The following is an 18453-nucleotide window of genomic DNA, read 5'->3' as shown; positions in this document are numbered from 1 at the left end:
GCCAGATGGGTTATCCCTCTGTAGAGTCTAGGCCAGCCCTGATGTCAGGGCTGGGACAAGTTTACAGACAGAGAAATAGAGACTCAGGTGTAAAGAGCTTTTGCCTTGGGTCACACCAGACAGGGACCCTACACACACTGCCTCCTGCCAGCGGCCTGGACCTCTCATCCCCGAAGTGGACTCAAGAAGCCATGGTCCTTATGGCCTGGATTCTGGGTCCCTAGGGCCCCACATCCAGCCTGCAGTCCTAGGAGACAGTCGGCCAGCCTCTTCACAGAGGGCCAGCTGATCTGGTCATGAACTTCCCTCTAGTGACGAGATCAGGGGTACACAATAGTCCATTGTACCCAGGGCACACCTGAGCCAGGAGCATGAATCCAGGCAGGTGCAGGGAGGGAGGCCGATGCTAGATGAAGAGGAGGCGGGCATTACCCTGGAATCCCTCCGTGCTGTGAAAGCAGAGGAAAGTGGGAGCCTAGGTGCGTGACACACAGAGTCTGGGGGACGCCAGGCTCTCAGCTCTCGCAGGACACCGGGGTGGGAGTCATTCCCTTCACCTTCTGAGGCCATGAGGTAGTCTCTGAGACAGGACAGGGAGCTCGGGAGGGAAGGGCATCCCTCCACCCCTTTCAAACATCCCTTCTATCTCACCTCCCCTATCCCCTCCCTCTGCATCCAAGGCAAATCTTTTCTTCTGGCTGGACCCCCAGGTCCACCCAGGGGCGGGGTAATGGCCTCCTAGGATCAGGGTCAGGGAGGAGCTCATCACTGCCGGCGCACTGATGCGGAGTAGCTTGAGCTGACTCAAAGCGGACCAAAGTAGGGACACCCCCTACCTCTCACCCCCAACGCCCGCCTACCGGCAACCACCCCACCCCGCAGCCCACTCAGACCCTTCGGCCCTGACCACCCAGTAGGGCCGCGCCCACAGGAGAGTCAAGCCCAAATGCAAACTAAGCCCTCCTGCCCCTCCCAACCCAACAAAGTCTCTCATTTATTTTCCGAGCCTCAGTTTCTCCGTCTGTAAAAGGGGGTCGGTGTCCGGCCGTCTCGACCTGGGACCCTCTCCTCATCAGGCACAACACAGGTTGCGCGGTCCCCACCCAAGAAGCTCTTGTGAGATGCACGCCTGCGGGGGTCATCCCCCAGGTATAAGCGCCTGAGGCGCCGCAGGCTCCGGCGGGCCGGGGGCGGCGCACACGTGTGTGCGGAGCCCGAGTCCGCTCCGCGCGCGCGTACATCTACGCGGCCCCGGGAACGGGGGCGCAGGTGCAGCCGCAGCGGGGCGCGCGGAGCTGGGGGCACAGCGGGAGCGGCGCGGGGCGGGCTCACCTGAGCGTAGTAGAGCAGCCACAGCTCGTACAACCGCTCCGAGGCGGCCATGTCCCGGCCCGGCTCCGGCCCTGCTGCGCGCCACCTGCCGCCGCCGCCTCCTCCGCGCCGCCCGCCGGTTGCCCTCGGCCAGGCCCATGGGCGGAGGGCGTCACTCCGGGGCGGAGCGGCGCGGTACTACTCGGGGAAGTAGTACTGGCCCCCGCCGCGCTGAGCCACCCAAGTCCGCACGCTCCTCCTCCTCGCGGCCGGCCGCCGCCCGGCTTCCTGCACTTAGCTGCGGCTACCACCGCCCCGCCTCTCCCGGGACCGTGCAAAGGGCGGGGAGCCCGGAGGGAGGAGGAGCTTGAGGTCAGGGCGGTCTGGGAGGGCGCCCAGCAGTCCCGCCTTCAGCAGTGCGCACCCCCCACTGCGCCTCGGGAAGGGCCGGTCTGAGCCTCCTGGGTGTGGGTCGCGGTCAGGTATTCCAAACTTGCCCCCCTCACAGTGCGCAGGGCTGGAATTGCCTCCCTTCGTGCGAGAATGGGGTGTTCGTCTCCCCGGGCGGGGGTGGGGTGGGGTGGGTGGGCAGGGGCTGCGGACCGCGTTCAGATGGCCAGAGTCCTTCAACAAATGGTAACAACAACCAGCGGCCACTTGTAGAGTTTACCACGTGCCTGGTGCTGTTCTAAGCGCTTTAAGGGGGAGACCGACATGCCACGTTTTTGCTCCTACTGTTTGTGGAGCAGGATGGGGACATCAGAGAGCAGTGCCCTTCATCTGTCCTGCAGATCCCTGGGAAATTTAAGCAATCCTCACGGGTTCCCTCTTCCAAGAAGCCTCCTAGATGCTCCCGTAAAAGCATCCTCCACTCTAGGGCCCAGCACTGATCTTCACATCTTTTGTTTTCATTAACCTCAAGAGGTTAAAGGCAAGAGGATGTCTCATGAGTCTGTTTTACAGATGGAGAAACTGAAGCCCAGATGGGCCAAATGAGAATTACTTGGGTAGCTGGGGACAGTGTGGACAGGATGGGCAGGGATGGAGGCCTGACTGACTCTTTGCTGGCCCACTGTCATCATCACCCCCGGAACCTCTCCCTGCCCCCTCCCCTGGCCAGCCTGCCAGGGAGGTGAGGGGCCACCTGGTGTTGGGCAGGGGTCAGGCCCTATGTTGGAGTCAGGGAGAAGTTTGTGGAGCCCAGAAAGGTACTCTCAGGTAAAGGAACTGCAGTCTGGAGTCTCCCAGACCTTGAGTGGCCAAGAGAAAGACTCTTTCCCAGTCCCCATCCTTTTCTGTCCTCCTGACTTCTTGGGCAGCCGCTCCACTCTGGCCTTTTTTCCTGCCCTGTGCATCCTACCTCTGAGCTGACATTTCCTGAGCACCTGCTACCTGGTACTCCCTGGGACCCTGGTACAGGTTCTGACGATTTGCCCCTCTGGATGTGGGGGAACAGGGCACCAAAAGGCCCTGGCTAGTGAGGTTGAGGGTCATTTTGGAGGGGCTGGACAGACGTCTTGTGGCACAGGGGCCTCTGAAAGGAAGTGGGAGGAGTGGGCATCCACCTGCTACCAGCCTGGGAATGGAGACCCTAAGCAGGAGACAGCTTTGCTGGGAGACAAGTCATGGTATGTGTTGGGGGGAGGGAGGCATGGCCTCTAGGTGGCTTTGGGGAACTTGGCATCCTGTAGGAAGATCTTAACTTAAGCCAAAGTGGTCTCCGGGTTGTCAGGACATGCTGGTTAATGCAGGAAAGAAGACCCTGCCAGCTCCTGCTGGCGAGCAGTGTAACTCTTGCCTACCTGTTGCAATCAAGGCCAAATCAACTCTCAGTAGTTCTCAGGAACTAAGCTCGGGAGGTTCCTGGAGGCCCACTGGGCCCACTTTGGGAGTTTGTTCTTCTCCAAGTTAGGTAGTCTGACTCTGAGTACGTTGCTGCTCCGGGGGGGCTTGGAGGTGGGAGGGCATCACCCATGAGCCTGGAGGAAACGGCCATGCAGCCAAGCCCTGCACTGCACAGGCTTTATCTGAGCTGAGAGCGGATACAGAAGGGCCTAGGGGCCCATGAACAAGTGCATTCAGGAAGTCACTGACACCTGTAGAGGAAGGAAGGCGCAGATCTTTTATTAAACTGAGATCGGAGTGGAGGGTAGACTTCTTGAAGGCATTCGGGTCTTGAAGAATCTGGACAAGAGGACAGGGTTGGGTCAGTGCATTCCATGCAGCGGGTATGGAGTGAGGGGCGTGGTTGGCGTTTGCTTAGGCAAAAGCGGAGCAATCGACGCGCTCTATCCTCCTTCACTCAGGTCTGATTCCACTTGCCGCTTTCTCATTGATGGGCATTGGACGAATCGAGCCTTACGGCCTTTCTCTTTACAGTGCCCTCCCCCAGCAGGCGAGGCTAGTCGCGGGGAATAGTGGGGCGGGCCCTGCTATGGCAACTCAGTATTGATTGGCTTTCAGGACTTCCTGATCTCCCGTTCTCGTCACTGGATTGGCCGCCAGAGGTTCGTCTACTCCCCGGGCCTGCGCGATGCAGGACGAGAGAAGAGGAGGGTGGGCAACATGGCGGCTACTGCGGCTGGTGTGGGCCGGCTAGAGGAAGAGGCGTTGCGGCGAAAGGAACGGCTGAAAGCCCTAAGGGAAAAAACCGGGCGCAAGGTGAGGAATGTAGAGTGAGGACCGTGGCTGAGGTAGCCAGTATTCGGGTCCAGAACAGGGACGAGAGGGCAGGGGACTACTAGGAAAAGGCAGCTGCGGGTGACGCGCATGCCCGCGCGGGTGGTGCTTGCGCGGAGTCGGAGCCCGCCTACCAGGTGTAGTGGTTAGCTGCCTGGGACTCTTTTGGCGCTGGTTCCCCGTCGCCGCGCATGTGCGAGCGGGGCGGGGGGGCGGGGGCGCAGGTTCTTTCTGGTGTTTGTCTTTTGCGTCTCCAGGGCAGTTTCTAAGTTTTGGGTGCTCGTTGTATTAGGCGTAATTTTTTCGCTTTTGAGCGCCCTGAATTATCCCCTTTACCCCACGACCCAGGCGGCCTTCCAGCCTGGTGCAATTCGGTGAATGTGGCAGACCCTCCCTGTCCGGCACCGCACCTTGGGCCCGACAGTACGGGACGGTACTCTCGGGGCCCAGCTGTAATTTGAGTGCAGAAGTGCAAAAACAAAGACCCATTTCTAGGTCACGGTGCACCTCAGGGAAAGAGGAGGGCACTTCGTTGTTCCTACGCTACTTCTCTGGGGATGGACCTCCTAATCCTATTAGTTATCAAACTTGGAAGCATCTTTCTTGCTTTTGTTTGACACCAAAATGGTCCCATTCCATTTCCACCTCCTTGCTCTCTCCGAGTAATCAAGAGGAAGGAGAGCTCTGAAGTTCATTGCCTGTGTGCAAACCCTGGTCTTGTCACTTGGGGCTGTGGGACTTGGGACAAATTGCTTCATATCCATGAGCCTGTTTCTTCATGTCCGCAGTGGAGGATAAGAAGTCCTCTATATTAATTCTCGTTGGGTTATTTTGAGATCTGACAGGGTCCTCTGTATGAAAGAGCACTAGAGCCCACAGAGGGTGGAGCCTGTCCGTTCCGCTGTTGTTGGATGAGCAAAAACTGTTAATTCTGCAAAATATAAAGGCTAATAAATATCTAGGCCTTGGATGGATGAGGGAAAACGGACTCAGCTTTCTAACTTTAGAGAGTCAGGCTGGTCAGTGAGGCCCCTGTTTCCTTTCTGCATGGCCACCCTGTGGGAAAGTGAAAGGGGAAGTAATAGAGAGTGAAAGCTAGCCGGATTGGCCTTTTTTTTTTTTTTTTTTTTTTTAGATTTTATTTATTTATTTGACAGACAGAGATCACAAGTAGGCAGAAAGGCAGGCAGATAGGGAGAGGGGAGGGGTAAGCAGGCTCCGCCGAGCAGAGAGCCCAATGTGGGGTTCAATCCCCGGACCCTGGAATCATGACCTGAGCTGAAGGCAGAGGCATGAACCCACTGAGCCATCCAGGCGCCCCAAGTGAGCCACCCAGGCGCCCCCGGATTGGCTTCTGCTTTTGTTGGCATGTTGTTGGCCCTGTCAGAGGGTTCTGCCCCAAAACTGCCTGGCGGAGGGAGATTCATGCCTCAGCTTTTCAGTGGCTAGCCAGCCTGTGCTGTTGGCTGGGATTTGGGGCCCAGATTACTGTGACTAGGCTTGAGGTCAGAATACAACGGATAACATAGCATTCTTAGGGCCTGTTCTATGGGAAGGATGCCCAGGCCATCAGGAGAACTGGCCTTTAAAGCTGGATTCTCTCAAAGAGCTGAAAATATGGCCCGATGGTTATTTTTTCCCTTTTTTTAATTGTGGCAGAATGTATGTAACATAAAGTTTACCATTTGAAATATGTTCATAATGTTATAAAACCGTACCACTATGTCCAGAGCTTTATCACCATCCCAAATGTACACTCTGTACCCATTAATCAGTAACTCCCCACCCTAGCCCGGACAACCACCATTCTATTTGACTACTTTAGGTATCTTATATAAGTAGAATCATACAGTATTTGACTTTCTTTGACTGGCTTATTTCAACAAGCATAACTTTTTTTTTTTTTTTAAAGATTTTATTTATTTACTTGTCAGAGAAAGAGAGAGAGAGCACAAGCAGGGGGAGCAGCAGGTGCAGGCACAGGGAGAAGCAGCCTCCCTGATGAGCAAGGAGACTGATGTGGGGCTTAGTCCCAGGACCCTGGGATCAAGTCAGACGCTTAACTGACTAAGCCACCCAGGCGTCCCCAGCATAACATTTTTAAGGTTTATCCATGTTGTAGCATATGTGAAATTTCATTCCTTTTTAAAGCTGGATCATACTCCTTTGTACTATACCGTATTTTATCTGTTTGAGGTTGCTTCTAACTTTTGGCTGTTGTGAGCCGTGAATGTATAAATAAATATCTGTTTGAGTCTCTGTTTTCAGTTCTTTTGGGTGTGAACCCAGAAGTGGAAATTTTGGGTTATAGAGCAGTTCTGTGTTTAACCTTTGAAGGAACTGCCATGTTGTTTTCCACAGCAGCCATGGACATGGATTCCCGTTTTTCTGCATCCTTGGCAACACTTGGTATTTTCTGTTTTGTTGATTATAGCCATCCTATTGGGTGTGAAATGGTATCACATTGTAGTTTTGATGTGCATTTCCGTAGTGATCAGTGAATCATGTTAAGCATCTTCTCATGTGCCTATGGCCATTTGTATATCTTCTTTGGAGAAATGTCTGTTCATGTCCTTCCGCTGCTGCCGTTTTTCTTTTAAAGATATATTTATTTGGGAGAGAGAGAGTTTGTGCACACGAGTGGGAGGAGGGTCAGAGGGAGAGAATCTTCAAGCAAACTCTACGCAGAGTATGTGGGGCTAATCTGAGCTGAAACCAACCAAAAGTCCAATGCTTTACTGACTGAACCACCCAGGCACCCCTTCGCCCATTTTTTAATTGACTTTAGTTGTTGTTGAGTTGTAGGAGCTCTTAATATATTCTGACTATTAATCCCCTATCAAATATGGGATTTGCAGATGTTTTCTCCCAATTCCATGGTTGTCTTTTCACTTTCCCAGTAATGTCCTTTGATGCATAAAGTTCTTAATTTTGATAAAACACAATTTATTTTTTCTTTTGGTGCGTCTGCTTTTGGTGTCATGTTTGAGGAACCTTTATCAAACCTTGGATCCTGAAGCTTTTCCCCATGTTTTACCCTAAGAGTTTTATAGTTTTAGCTCTTATATTTAGGTATTTGATCCATTCTGAGTTAATTTTTATGTAGGTATAATGTAAATGTCTTATACAGTGTCTGGCATGTGAATATCCAGCTTTCCCAGTACCATTTGTTGAAATAACTGTCCTTTCCCTATTGAGTGGTCTTCCCTATTGAATGTCCTTTCCCTGTTGAATGGTCCTTTCCCTACTGAATTGTTGAAAATCATTTCACCATATCTATGAGAGTTTATTTCAGGACTCTGTATTTTTCTCTTGGTTTATATGTCTGTCATTATGCCACTGCCATACTGTTTTGATTACTATAGCTTGTTGTCAGTTCTGAAATCAGAAAGTTCTTAGTTCTCTTTCAAGATTGTTTTGGCTTTTGGGGATCCCCGAGATTCCATATGAATTTTAGAATGGATTTTTCTGTTTGTGCAAAGAACGCTTTTGAGATTTTGATATGGATTGTACTGAGTCTGTAAAAATTTGGGGGAGTATTGCCGTCCTAACAATATTAAGTTTTCTAGTCCATGAGCATGGGATGTCTTTCCATTTAAGTTGTTAATTCTTTTTTAAATTTATTTATTTGACAAGAGAGTGAGAAAAGGAGAGCACAGGTGGGGTAAGGGGCAGAGGGAGAAGCAGACTCCCCACTGAGCAGGGACCCTGATGCAGGGCTTGATCCCAGGACTCCAGGATCATGACCTGAGCCAAAGGCAGATGCTCAACCAACTGACCCACCCAGGTACCCCTTAAGTTGTTAATTTTCATTTAAGTATTTAAATTTTTTTAGCAGTGTTCTCTAGTTTTCAATGTACAAACCTTCAGCTCCTTGGTTAAAAATATTCCTAAGTATTTTATTCTTTTTGGTGCTGTTCTAAAGGAGATTGTTTTCTTAATTACCTGTTCAGATTGTACATTGCTAATACATACAGAATATTTGTATGATATTTGTACAAATATTTGTACAAATTGATATTTGTCTGTTGATTTACAAAATTGACATCCTGGAACTTTGCTGAATTTGTTAATTACTCTAACAGTTTTTTCATGGATATTTCTACATATAAGATCATATCATCTGTGAACAGATACAATTTTACTTCTCTTCCAATTTGGAAGTCTTTTATTTCCTTTTCTTGCCTGATTGCTCTGGCTAGAACTTTTGAGTATCATGTTGGCTAGAAGTTGTGAACGTAGTCATCCTTGTTATGTTCCTTATCATGGAAGAGCTTTCAGTGTTTCACCATTGAGTGTGACATTCACTGTGGGTTTTTTGAATATGACCTTTATCATGTTGAGGAAGTTTCCTTCTATTCCTAGCTTGTTGACTGTTTATATCGGATCACTCTCATAACAAAGAGAGTTGATTTTTGTCAAATGCTTTTTCTTCATCAATTGAGATGATCATGTGATTTACCCCCCCATCCTATTATTATATTGCATTAGTTGGTTTTTGTATGTTGAACCATTTTGCATTGGAGAGTAAATTCCCCTGGTCTTTGGTCCTTGATGGATTCAATTTGTTAGTATTAGAATTCACCAGTAAAGCTGTCTGGCCCAGGGCTTTTTTCTTTATTAGGAGGGTTTTGGGTTTTTTTTTTTTTTTAAGATTTTATTTATTTATTTGACAGACAGAGATCACAAATAGGCAGAGAGGCAGGCAGAGAGAGAGGAGGAAGCAGGCTCCCCGCTGAGCAGAGAGCCCGATGTGGGGCTCGATCCCAGGACCCTGGGATCATGACCTGAGCTGAAGGCAGAGGCTTTAACCCACTGAGCCACCCAGGTGCCCCATTAGAAGGGTTTTGATTACTTACTCAGTTTCCTTATTAGTTACAGATAAATTTAAATCTTCTATTTCTTCATGAGTCAGTTTAGGTACATTATGTGTTTCTAGGATTTTGCCCATTTCATTTAGATTTTCTAATTTGTTGGTGTATTGATTGCTACTTTAATTGGCTTTAATCTTCCCATTTCTGGCTTCAGAAAGCTCTTGGCCATGAACTCATTTCTAAAAAAATGTGCAACCGGAAATCACGTGGCTTCTATGTTGGAATTGAGAGTTCACTGGCCTTTGGAGTTTCCTTTCATTTTTTTTAAGGAAGAGTTATTGTGAAGCCACATTCTTGCTCCATTAAAAGCCTTCTCCTTTCCTGTTGCATCTTTCCTATTCAGGAGCTCCTGATTTTTCTACTTTCTCTAGTCCTTTTCTTACAAAGGGGAAGTTAGAATTTTTTGTTGACTTTTCAGTTTCCAGGCTGTGGTTATCAGTGGGTGGATCAGTGGCAGGTGATGAAGTGTTGTTTGGCTTGGTTGTAAGTGGGTTGTTGGAGCTGGTAATTCCTTCCTTCTGCGGACGTGTACCGGGTACGGCCTGGGCACCAGTCGTGAGGCACTAGAGGTATAGTGCTGAACAGAGCAGACAGAAGTCTCTGCCCTGAGCAGCTTGCAGTCAGCTGGGGAGACCGAGGGTCAGGCAACATAGGTAGTGTTAGATAGAGAAGGTGCAAGGAAAGGGAGGTGGGGAGTACCTAGTGCTCCTGATTTTCTCTGTAGCTCCTAACAATTTAATTTTCTTTATTAACAGTGTTTTCACATTTGACATAGAAATGATGCCAGCTGCCGGCTTTATCTTGTCTAGGTCTTGATGACAAACCTGAGAAGAAGGCAAGAGGAGGGTTAATTTAGGGGCGCCTGGGTGGCTCAGTCAGTTAAGCAGCTGCCTTCAGCTCAGGTCCTGATCCCAGGGTCCTGGGATCGAGCCCCACATTGGGCTCCCCAGGGAGCCTTCTTCTCCGTTTCCCACTGCCTGCTGCTCTGCCTACTTGTGCACGCGTGCGCTCTCTCTCTCTCTCTGTCAAATAAATAAATAAAATCTTCAAACAAAAAAGGAGGAGGGTTAGTTTATAGATGGAAGCACTGAGGCTAATAAATGTGAGGCGGTTTGCCTGAGGTCACATAGCTAGGAGGCACCCAAGTGCGTGTTAGCTTAGGAGAGGCCATGAGAACAGGTGGTGACTCTCTTTGTGTACTGACTTGGACTGGCTGCCCAGATGCAAGGTAGGGGAGAAACTGGAGGAACCAGTTGTATACTTTCTAATACTCTTTGGTTTTGTGAGTTACACGCTCAAGAACATAACAAAACATGAAACAACAGTGGTAAAAGAGGATAGGCCCCAAGTCCAGTCTGCCCTGATGTGCATGTCTTAATCCCCTGTGGATCCTGATCTGGTCCTCCTTTCCCCTGATGGGAATTTGATTTGCCACAATTTTGATTTGTTTTGTATCTTTCTTTTTTTTTTTTTTTTAAGATTTTATTTATCTATTTGACAGAGAGAGATCACAAGTAGACAGAGAGGCAGGCAGAGAGAGAGAGGGAAGCAGGCTCCCCGCTGAGCCGAGAGCCTGATGCGGGACTCTATCCCAGGACCCTGAGATCATGACCTGAGCCGAAGGCAGCGGCTTAACCCACTGAGCCACCCAGGCGCCCCTGTTTTGTATCTTTCAATGGTGAAATACACATAACATAAAATTTTCCATTTAAGCATTTGTCATTAGGATATTTACAGCGTTGCGCAACCATCACCAAGATTACCAAAACTGTTTCATCACACCAAACAGAAACTCTACCCCCACCAAGCGGCGGTTCCCTGTTAGCCTCACCCCAACCCCTTGCAACCACTAATCTGCTTTCTGTCTCTGTGAGTTTGCCCATTCCAAGTACCTCGTGTAAGTGGAGTCTTAACAATATTTGTCCTTTTGTGTTTGGCTTACTTCGCTTAGCAGCAGCATCCGTTTTCAGGGTTCATCCACATTCTAGCATGCAAGAGCCTTTTGTTCCTTTTTAAGGCTGAATAATATTCCATTGTAGGTATACACCATACGCAGTGGATTTTCATTCCTCTGTTAATGGACACCTTTTGGCTCTTGTCACTAATGCTGTCATTGGCATATTGGTATACTTGTCGACTTCACAAGTATTATTTGAGTCCCTGTTTTCAGTTCTTTTCAATATATACAGAAGGAATGGGATTGCTGGGTCAGATAGCCATTCTGTGTTTAATTTTTAGAGAAACCACCAAACTGTTTGCCACAGTGGGCGTACATTTTCCACTACCACCAGCAGTGCACGAGCGTTCCAGTTCCCTTACATCCTTGCCCCACAATTACTTTCCTTAAAAAAAAAAAAAAGAAAGAAAGAAAAATGATAAGATGGGTGTGCCTGGGTGGCCCAGTCGGTTAAGCGTCCAGCTCTTGATCTCCTTGCAGGTCTTGACCTCAGGGTGGTGAACGCAAACCCTGCATTGGAGCCCAGCATGGAGCCTACTTAGAAAAAAAAATTATAGGCTGTGAGGGCAATCTGGCTGTAGAATCTGTCACCTCATTGATCGCCAGGGTTGATTCGGCTGATCTGCGTGGCTAGGCGGGTGTCCCCTTCCTCCCTCACTGCTCCACCTGTGTCCTTAGACTCCAGATGCGTCCAAATGAGGCGCTAGATGGGGCGGTCTGCCTTTCTTTTAAAACAAAGTAAATCATAGCTGTCCTAGTAGGAGTGAAGTGGTCGCTCATTGGGGTTTTGATTTGTATTTCCCTGATGATAAGTACTTTTAAGCATCCAATCATGTGCTCATTTGCCATTTATATATGTTCTTTGGAGAAATATTTATTCATATTCTTTGCCCATTTTTCCATTGAGTCATTTATCTCTCTGTTCTTGAGTTGTGCTTGAATTCTTTATATATTCTGGATATTAAACAGCTACTAAGTAGGGGACTTCTGGGTATTTTTCCCCCATTCTGTGGGCTGTCTTCATTCTCTTGGTAGTGTCTTTTTGATGCACAAAGATTTTTAAATTTTGGTAAAGCCCAGGTTCTCTTTTTTCTTTTAAGAGTGCTTTTCGTGTCATATTTAATCTCTGCAATTCCTGAGGGATGTTTCTGTGAGGATCAGTGCCTGAGAGAAAGACAGTCAAAGGTCTTAAGTTTGAGTTACTTTTCCAGCCCAGTCATTTCTTGGGAGACCGAGGAGTGGTGAGGCTGGCAAGGAAGTAAAGCCGGCCTGCTGCGGGCAGACAGGGAGCAAAGAGGCCCCTCCCTCGGGTGGAAGGGGCCCCCTGCTTTTAGTTCCGTCATCTGATGTGAAGATGTGACCCCTGTAGGAGGGACTCCAGGGCCCAGCACTTTCTCAGCCCGCTCCTGCCGTGGGAGAGTCCCTGTCTGCCCCAAGGGGATGGCTCCTTGCCAGTCCCCTGGCACTCAGCGACATGTCCCTCACTGATACCTGCCACGCACATGGTTTTGCTGGAGGCATGGAAGAGCTCGTGCCTGGCATTGGCATCCATCCTGGGGCTAGCTTCCGCTCCTCCCCGCACCGCACTATGAGCTCAAAGTTGTGATCGTCTGGAGGAGCCCATCCTGACGTTGTGACAAACAGAGATGAGATCCGGGCCATGAGGCTTCCGCACATTATTCCTCAGTCAAGTTCGGTTGTAGCTGTGTGGCGGGCAGTCTTACAGAGCACTTCCTCGTCAGCGCACCTGACTGATACTGAGGGCGCAAGCCACGACATTCCGAGGGGCTGGGATGCCCAAGGTCGAGGAGTGTAAGTGACGTCGGGATTCCAGCACACATGACCCCTGGAGGAGGGGGATTCTCTGCAGGGTGCAGCAGGCCTGTGGGTCAGCCAGTCCTGGTGACAGGTGGGAAGAGCATGTAGACTATCAGACTGTGCTGCTGGCAGTCATTTCCTGGGAAAGCTAGGCTGGTCCTGGGGATGCTTCACGAGAAGGCAGAGCAGGCTTTGGGCTGACCTGTGGAGGATGGGACCGGGAAGCACATATTGAGGTAGCTGGAAAGGAGTGTTCCAGGGGTGCAGCTCAGAGGTGGGAATGTTCGGTGGGCCCAGAGGGGATGGTCAGATGCTCCAGTGGGTTTGACGGCAAGCAGTTGGCAGCGATTGGGGTAGGGATAAGGTCTGAAGGGGCTGCTGATTGCTCCGGTGGCCGAGTTCTGCAGGAGCCCGGCCTTGCTGCAGTGAGGGCAGCCACCTACACTTCTGTGTTGTTTCGGAACCTCATTTCTTGGTGCTCCTCCCCAAGTTCCAAGCTGGGTGAGTTGGGGAACCGTCCCAGGCTCTGTAGACAAAGCTCCGGGGCCTCTGTCTTCAGCGCCACCCAACAGGGCGGTGTGAGGCCATTTCGTCCTGCTCCGACCTCTTTCTCAGCAGCCAGATGGAGGCTCCTGAAGGTTGTTAACTTGGCCCAAACACTTGCCCTTGGCTGTCGGCTTTCGCCAGCATCTAGCCTGAATTGGGCTGCCTCCTGTCCCAGGGAGGGTGGTCATCCCCAGCCCCTCCGGGGCTGCACCGGGGCCCCGGAGCCGGCTCTGGCTGTCAGCTTGCAGGCTGTGCTGCAGTTCCTGCTTCCCACCTGGCTCTCAGGACAGGACAGTGCTGTGCAGTTCTCTGTGGAACCTGTGCTGCCCGGTACCACAGCCAGGAGCCACATGTGGCCCTTTAACCCTTGAAATGTGATGGACGTGATGTTTCATTTTATTCCGTTTTATTTAATTTGTATTTAAACAGCCACACTTGGCTGAAGGTTGCCTCATTGGACAGTGTAGTCTCTGGAGACCTCGCTCCCTCTCACCCAGTTCATACAACACTGTGTCTCTACCTGAGTTCTCATTTATCGAGAGCTGTGAAGGAGAGGGTAGGCGGAAACCCAGGTGACCCTGACCTCAGGCTTGGGGAGCCTAGGGCTTCGAAGCTAGAGCAGAGGGCTTCAAAGTAGTCAGTCTTTCTGGCTAGCATCTCCAGCAGATGCTTATTTCTGGCTTTCCATGTGTATATCCAGTAGGAGTTAAATGCTGACAGTTGTGATCCATACACTTGAGAAATGGACAGTCTGAAGAGTGGGGTCAGTGCCAAGGTGGAGCGCAGCTCATTGATAATCTTGGACTTGGGTGTACCGGGGAGGGTCTTGGCCAGTGCAGGCTGAGGGTGGAAGGGAAGCTGGAGGGAAGGGCTGGCCACTGTTGGGGGGACAAAGAGGAAGGGGCAGCGTGGTGTGGGGTGGTGGGGGTGGAGAAGAGCCCAGTGTTCTGGGGGAGGAGTCGAACTTGTCTGTGTCCTGCTTATCCCTGAGGACATTGCCTCTGGCCTGGCTGCGTGTGGCTCTGTCCCCAGGCCCAGCGGCCTGACGCCTAAGTCAGTGGAGGAGTCCCTGCCACCATGTCAACAGCCTCTTACAGATCGGCTTTCATAACATTTACATGGCACTTTGTGATGGGATCTCCTGATTTGCTCAATCCAGAAGCAGCCCTTCGAGGTAGGTTTAAAACAGTTTATACTCCGGCCCCAGGCACCTGGGTGGCTCAATGGGTTAAAGCCTCTGCCTTTGGCACAGGTCAGGGTCCTGGGGTCCTGGGATCGAGCCCCGCATCGGGCTCTCTGCTCAGTGGGGAGGCTGCTTCCCCACCCCTCCGCCTGCCTCTCTGCCTACTTATGATCTTTGTCAAGTAAATAAATAAAGTCTTTAAAAAAAATAAAACAGTTTATCCTTATTTAATAGGCCAGGAGGCCTGGGCTGAGGGACTGCTCGTGGCTGTGCTTGGGGATGTTCCCGACCCTAGATGGTTCCCTGAGCCCTGGGCCCTGTATCCCTCTCCACTTGTCACCCCCAGGTGCTTGGGGGAGAAGTAGCCCCCAGGACAGGGTCTTCTTCCCATCCACACACAAACTGCCATCAGGCTGCCTGAGCTGGGTGGCATAGTGGAGAGCTGCGCTTTGGAGTCCGATGGATCTGATTGAAATCTCAGCTCCATGCATCCCATCAGTGGGACCCAGGGTGGGTCTTTAAAACTCTTTAGCCTTGTCAAAAGGCTAAACTCCCTAGCCTTGTCTCTAAAATCAAGACTTGGCTTCCGACCTTATCAGTAGCTGGAAGAACAGAGAAAGATGTCTGTGAAGTGGCTAGTTCAAGGTCTTGCCCGTGGGCCTCTTATAAATACAGGTGTATGTCTTTTCTCACCCACCCTGTTGAAGCGAGGAAGTCTAGGTGGTCCTCCAGCCCTTCCCACTGGGTGACAGTGGGTGTAGCTGACGCTGTTTCCAAGGCAAGCAAAGAGAACATCTTGCGGGTCCCCTGGCTTTCCTCAGCCTAGGCGTGCTTCCTTGAAGGTGGAATTCACTTGGCGTACAAAGTGTTACATCAACAAAGAAGTGGATTTGCAGAGCCACATCCACGGTGGGGTGTGTGTTCCCCCTTTCTCCCCAAGACTGACCTTCTGTTCCTGAGCTCTGCTCAGACCCCTAGGTCTGGGAGCCAGTGAGAGGGAGAACCTTGTGGGTGGGAAGGTGGGGACTCCCAACGCAGACAGACACCTGTTGACGAACCAGTGTTGCAGCTTCTCTCTGAGTCATCCCTTCGGAGGCCTTGACTTGTTCATGTGTGAAATGAAGCTGTTGGATCAATCTGAGGTTCTCAGACCTACCTGTGCGTCAGGATCACCTGGGGCGACCTACGCATTCTTTTCTCTGGCTCCACCCCAGATCTCCTGTAGGGAGGAGGTAGGGAGCCTGGAAATGACGCAATTTTGGAAAGATTCGCAGATGATTCAGTTTCCTGCACGTCTCTGATCACTTCCCTGACATTCTCCCGTGACAGAAGGAAGTAGAACACCTCCTTTCCCTGGAGCATGAGGTGCTCATCCTCACTGCAGGACCTCCGCCACCACTCATCAAAGAAGTATTTATTGAGCACCAGCATGGTGTGCGGGGCCTGGGGATCCGGGCCTGGGGATCCGGATTGTGAATCAGACGGCCCCTCTGCTTCGAGAGGCTTCCATGGGAGGGGTGGGTAAAGAGTGTATACTAGTGAGCAGGGAAGAGAGTGTTGGGAACTTGGGAGTGCTGGGGTGTGTGTGTCTTTTGAAGGAGGGCTGGTGCAGCTGGCCTATGACAGGAAGGCTGCTCTGAGGGGGAGGCGGGAGATGGTGGCGGTTGCAGGGGAGGGTTGGGATGCCAGGTCTCGGGAAGAGCATTCTAAGCTGCGCAGAGCACTAGCTTGGCGTGTTTGAGGGGGAGAAGGAGTCCTTGCATGACAGGTGTCAGGTGAAGGTTCGGGAGTGGGGAGGGAATGGGAGTAGAGAGGCCCTGGCCGGCTGTGGCCACAGGGACAGGCTCTTGCTCTAGGGGAGCTGGGGAGCCACTGGAGGCCTGAGTGCTGGGTCTTGCCCTGAGTGTGTGTGGAGGCGGGAGGCTGCCACATTCGCTCAGTTGTGAGGCTGCGGCATTCAGGGTTATGGGACATCCCGGCAGGTGGACTGTGGGGGCAGGTGGGCTGGGGGGTGTGGCAGGGCCTGTTCCCAAATGAGAGGTGCAGGAGGAGTGGTTTTGAAGGGGAGCCAGGAGTCTGGTGAGGGCCGTGTTGGGCCTGGCTGTTGGCCATGTGAGTAGAGAGAGCCTGGCAGGCGGGCGTTGGGACTGCAAGGAGAGGCTTGTATGGGTAGAAGCTGAAGCCCTGGGGCCAGATGAGGTCCCCTGGGGCCAGGATTTAGACAGCAGAGAAGGAGGATGGGGGACATACAGTGCCCAGAGGTTCGCCCTACAGCATGCAGGAGGAAGGGGCACAGGAATCTGCGGGGAGGGAGACGGGGACTGAGAGAAGCTGGGTGAGGACTGGAGTGAGTTTGGGCCATGAGCTTGGTCCAGCTGTTTGCAGGCAGCGCGTGGGGAGGGAAAGGTGCTGGTGGGGTCCCAGCCACAGCCACCCTGTGACGTGGCCTTCGCACCACGTGGAGGCGTCACCAGCCCTCGCTTGTGAGACCCACTGATGTCAGGAGAGGCAGCCCGGCTGAGGCTGTGCTCTTGAGGCTTTGTTCTGTGGGGTGGGCAGCGTGGTGGAGCCGGTAGCCTGCTGCTCCCTTTCTGTTGGGTGTTCCGCCCCAGCCGCTTCCCTGCAGGTGGGCTGCTCCCGTCTGAGCTGGACGCCGCCCCGCATCAGGCAGCTTCACTCCGGGTTCCCTGCCCCGGGGCCTGTTGCAGAAGCGGCTTTGGCCACCCCGGCTCCATGGGCTCCAGGACCAGTAGGTAGATGAGCGTCTTCTTGCTCCTGGGCCTTAGGAGACATGGCCAGAAGTGACCCCGGTAACCCCTGCCTCCCAGGACGAAGATGAAGGGAGACGGTGTGTGTGGACGTGGAGAATGGGAAGTGGGGATGTGCAGTTATTTTTCCTGCTGTTCTCTGTTCTTTCTTCTTACCCCTGGGAAGGGGCCCCTTTATTTTACAGATGTGACAGTAGAGACCTAGACAGTGGCATCCAGGGCCTACCCCCTGGCCCGTGGACCTGGGTCCCCTCCCTGGAGCTGAGCTCTGGGGAGCCCCCACCTTCTGGGTCCCATGTGGCACTGGCTTCCCCTCGGAGCGGTGCCGGGAGGGCCTGGCAGTGGGCCGCCGTACGGAGAAGTGGACCTTTCCTTCAGCTGGTCTCAGATCCTGGGGAGAACCTACTGGGTGGCCAGGGGCGGGGGGGGCTCCTTCTGAGTTTTCCTCAGAGAGCAGGGCTTCTGGAGGCAGATACGTGCTGTTCTGGATCTCTCACCGTTTGGCTAGCCTGTGGTGGCCGAGGCAGCTGCGTGAAGCACGTCTGGACAGGAGGCCGCGAGACAGGGTCCTTCCTTCTTGCTCCGCTCCCTGCTCCCTGTTGAGGCCTCCTGTTCCCCTTTGAGTGACTGCCGTGACGTGACAAGATGTCACCAGGTGTTTGCAGGGCCGCATCGATTGGACACGGGATTGTAAAGTGAAGGAATCTTGACATTCAAGCTGGTTTTTAATCTACTAGCTTTTGAAACAGAAAAATTTTTGTGACCTTGATGGCGAATCCCTGGAGCCCGGAGGGCGGGAGGGCCTGTGCTTCCCTCCCGCAGCTGTCTTCTGGGTGTGCTTGGGGGTCCTGAGGTCATCCTCTCTTTGAGGACTGACTTCTTGCTGTCCTCGAGACAGAATTCGTCCTCTCTTTAGATTTTAGTAATGTATTTTTGGTTTCTACATGGGGTTAAATTCTGTTTTTAACAACTCTGTTGTGGCATTAAGAAAACTTCCCTTTTTATTTATTTTATTTTATTTTATTTTTTTTTAAGTGTTTTTTTTTTTTTTAAGATTTTATTTATTTGTCAGAGAGAGGGAGAGAGAGCGAGCACAGGCAGACAGAGTGGCAGGCAGAGGCAGAGGGAGAAGCAGGCTCCCTGCTGAGCAAGGAGCCTGATGTGGGACTCCATCCCAAGACGCTGGGATCATGACCTGAGCCGAAGGCAGCTGCTTAACCAACTGAGCCACCCAGGCGTCCCGAAAACTTCCCTTTTTAATATGTAGAGAAAAGTGGACAGGTCAGCCCAGTGACTTTTACTAAGCGAACACATGAT

At 51.7% G+C, this 18453-nt stretch overlaps 1 protein-coding gene across 4 annotated transcripts in view; it reads left to right on the top strand.

Annotated features, from left to right (window-relative positions):
* Positions 1-2921: 2921 nt before the first annotated feature.
* The window catches only part of CCDC12 (coiled-coil domain containing 12), a 56214-nt gene continuing 40682 nt past the window's right edge, over positions 2922-18453 (top strand). For 2 of the 4 annotated variants that reach the window (XM_032317884.1, XM_032317874.1), the window contains exons 1-2: positions 3516-3617; positions 3775-3972. In XM_032317884.1, the coding sequence (XP_032173775.1) occupies positions 3531-3617; positions 3775-3972 (285 nt within the window). In that variant the 5' untranslated portion in view covers positions 3516-3530. Of the gene's footprint in view, positions 2940-3515; positions 3618-3774; positions 3973-18453 lie in introns of those variants that run through there. The other 2 variants (XM_032317901.1, XM_032317893.1) reach the window with 2 other exon arrangements.

Source organism: Mustela erminea, chromosome 1 (assembly GCF_009829155.1).
Source record: "Mustela erminea isolate mMusErm1 chromosome 1, mMusErm1.Pri, whole genome shotgun sequence".
NCBI classification, from domain to species: Eukaryota; Metazoa; Chordata; class Mammalia; order Carnivora; family Mustelidae; genus Mustela; species Mustela erminea.
Note: the sequence above shows the minus strand (reverse complement) of the source record. Positions and strands in the feature narration are given on the sequence as shown.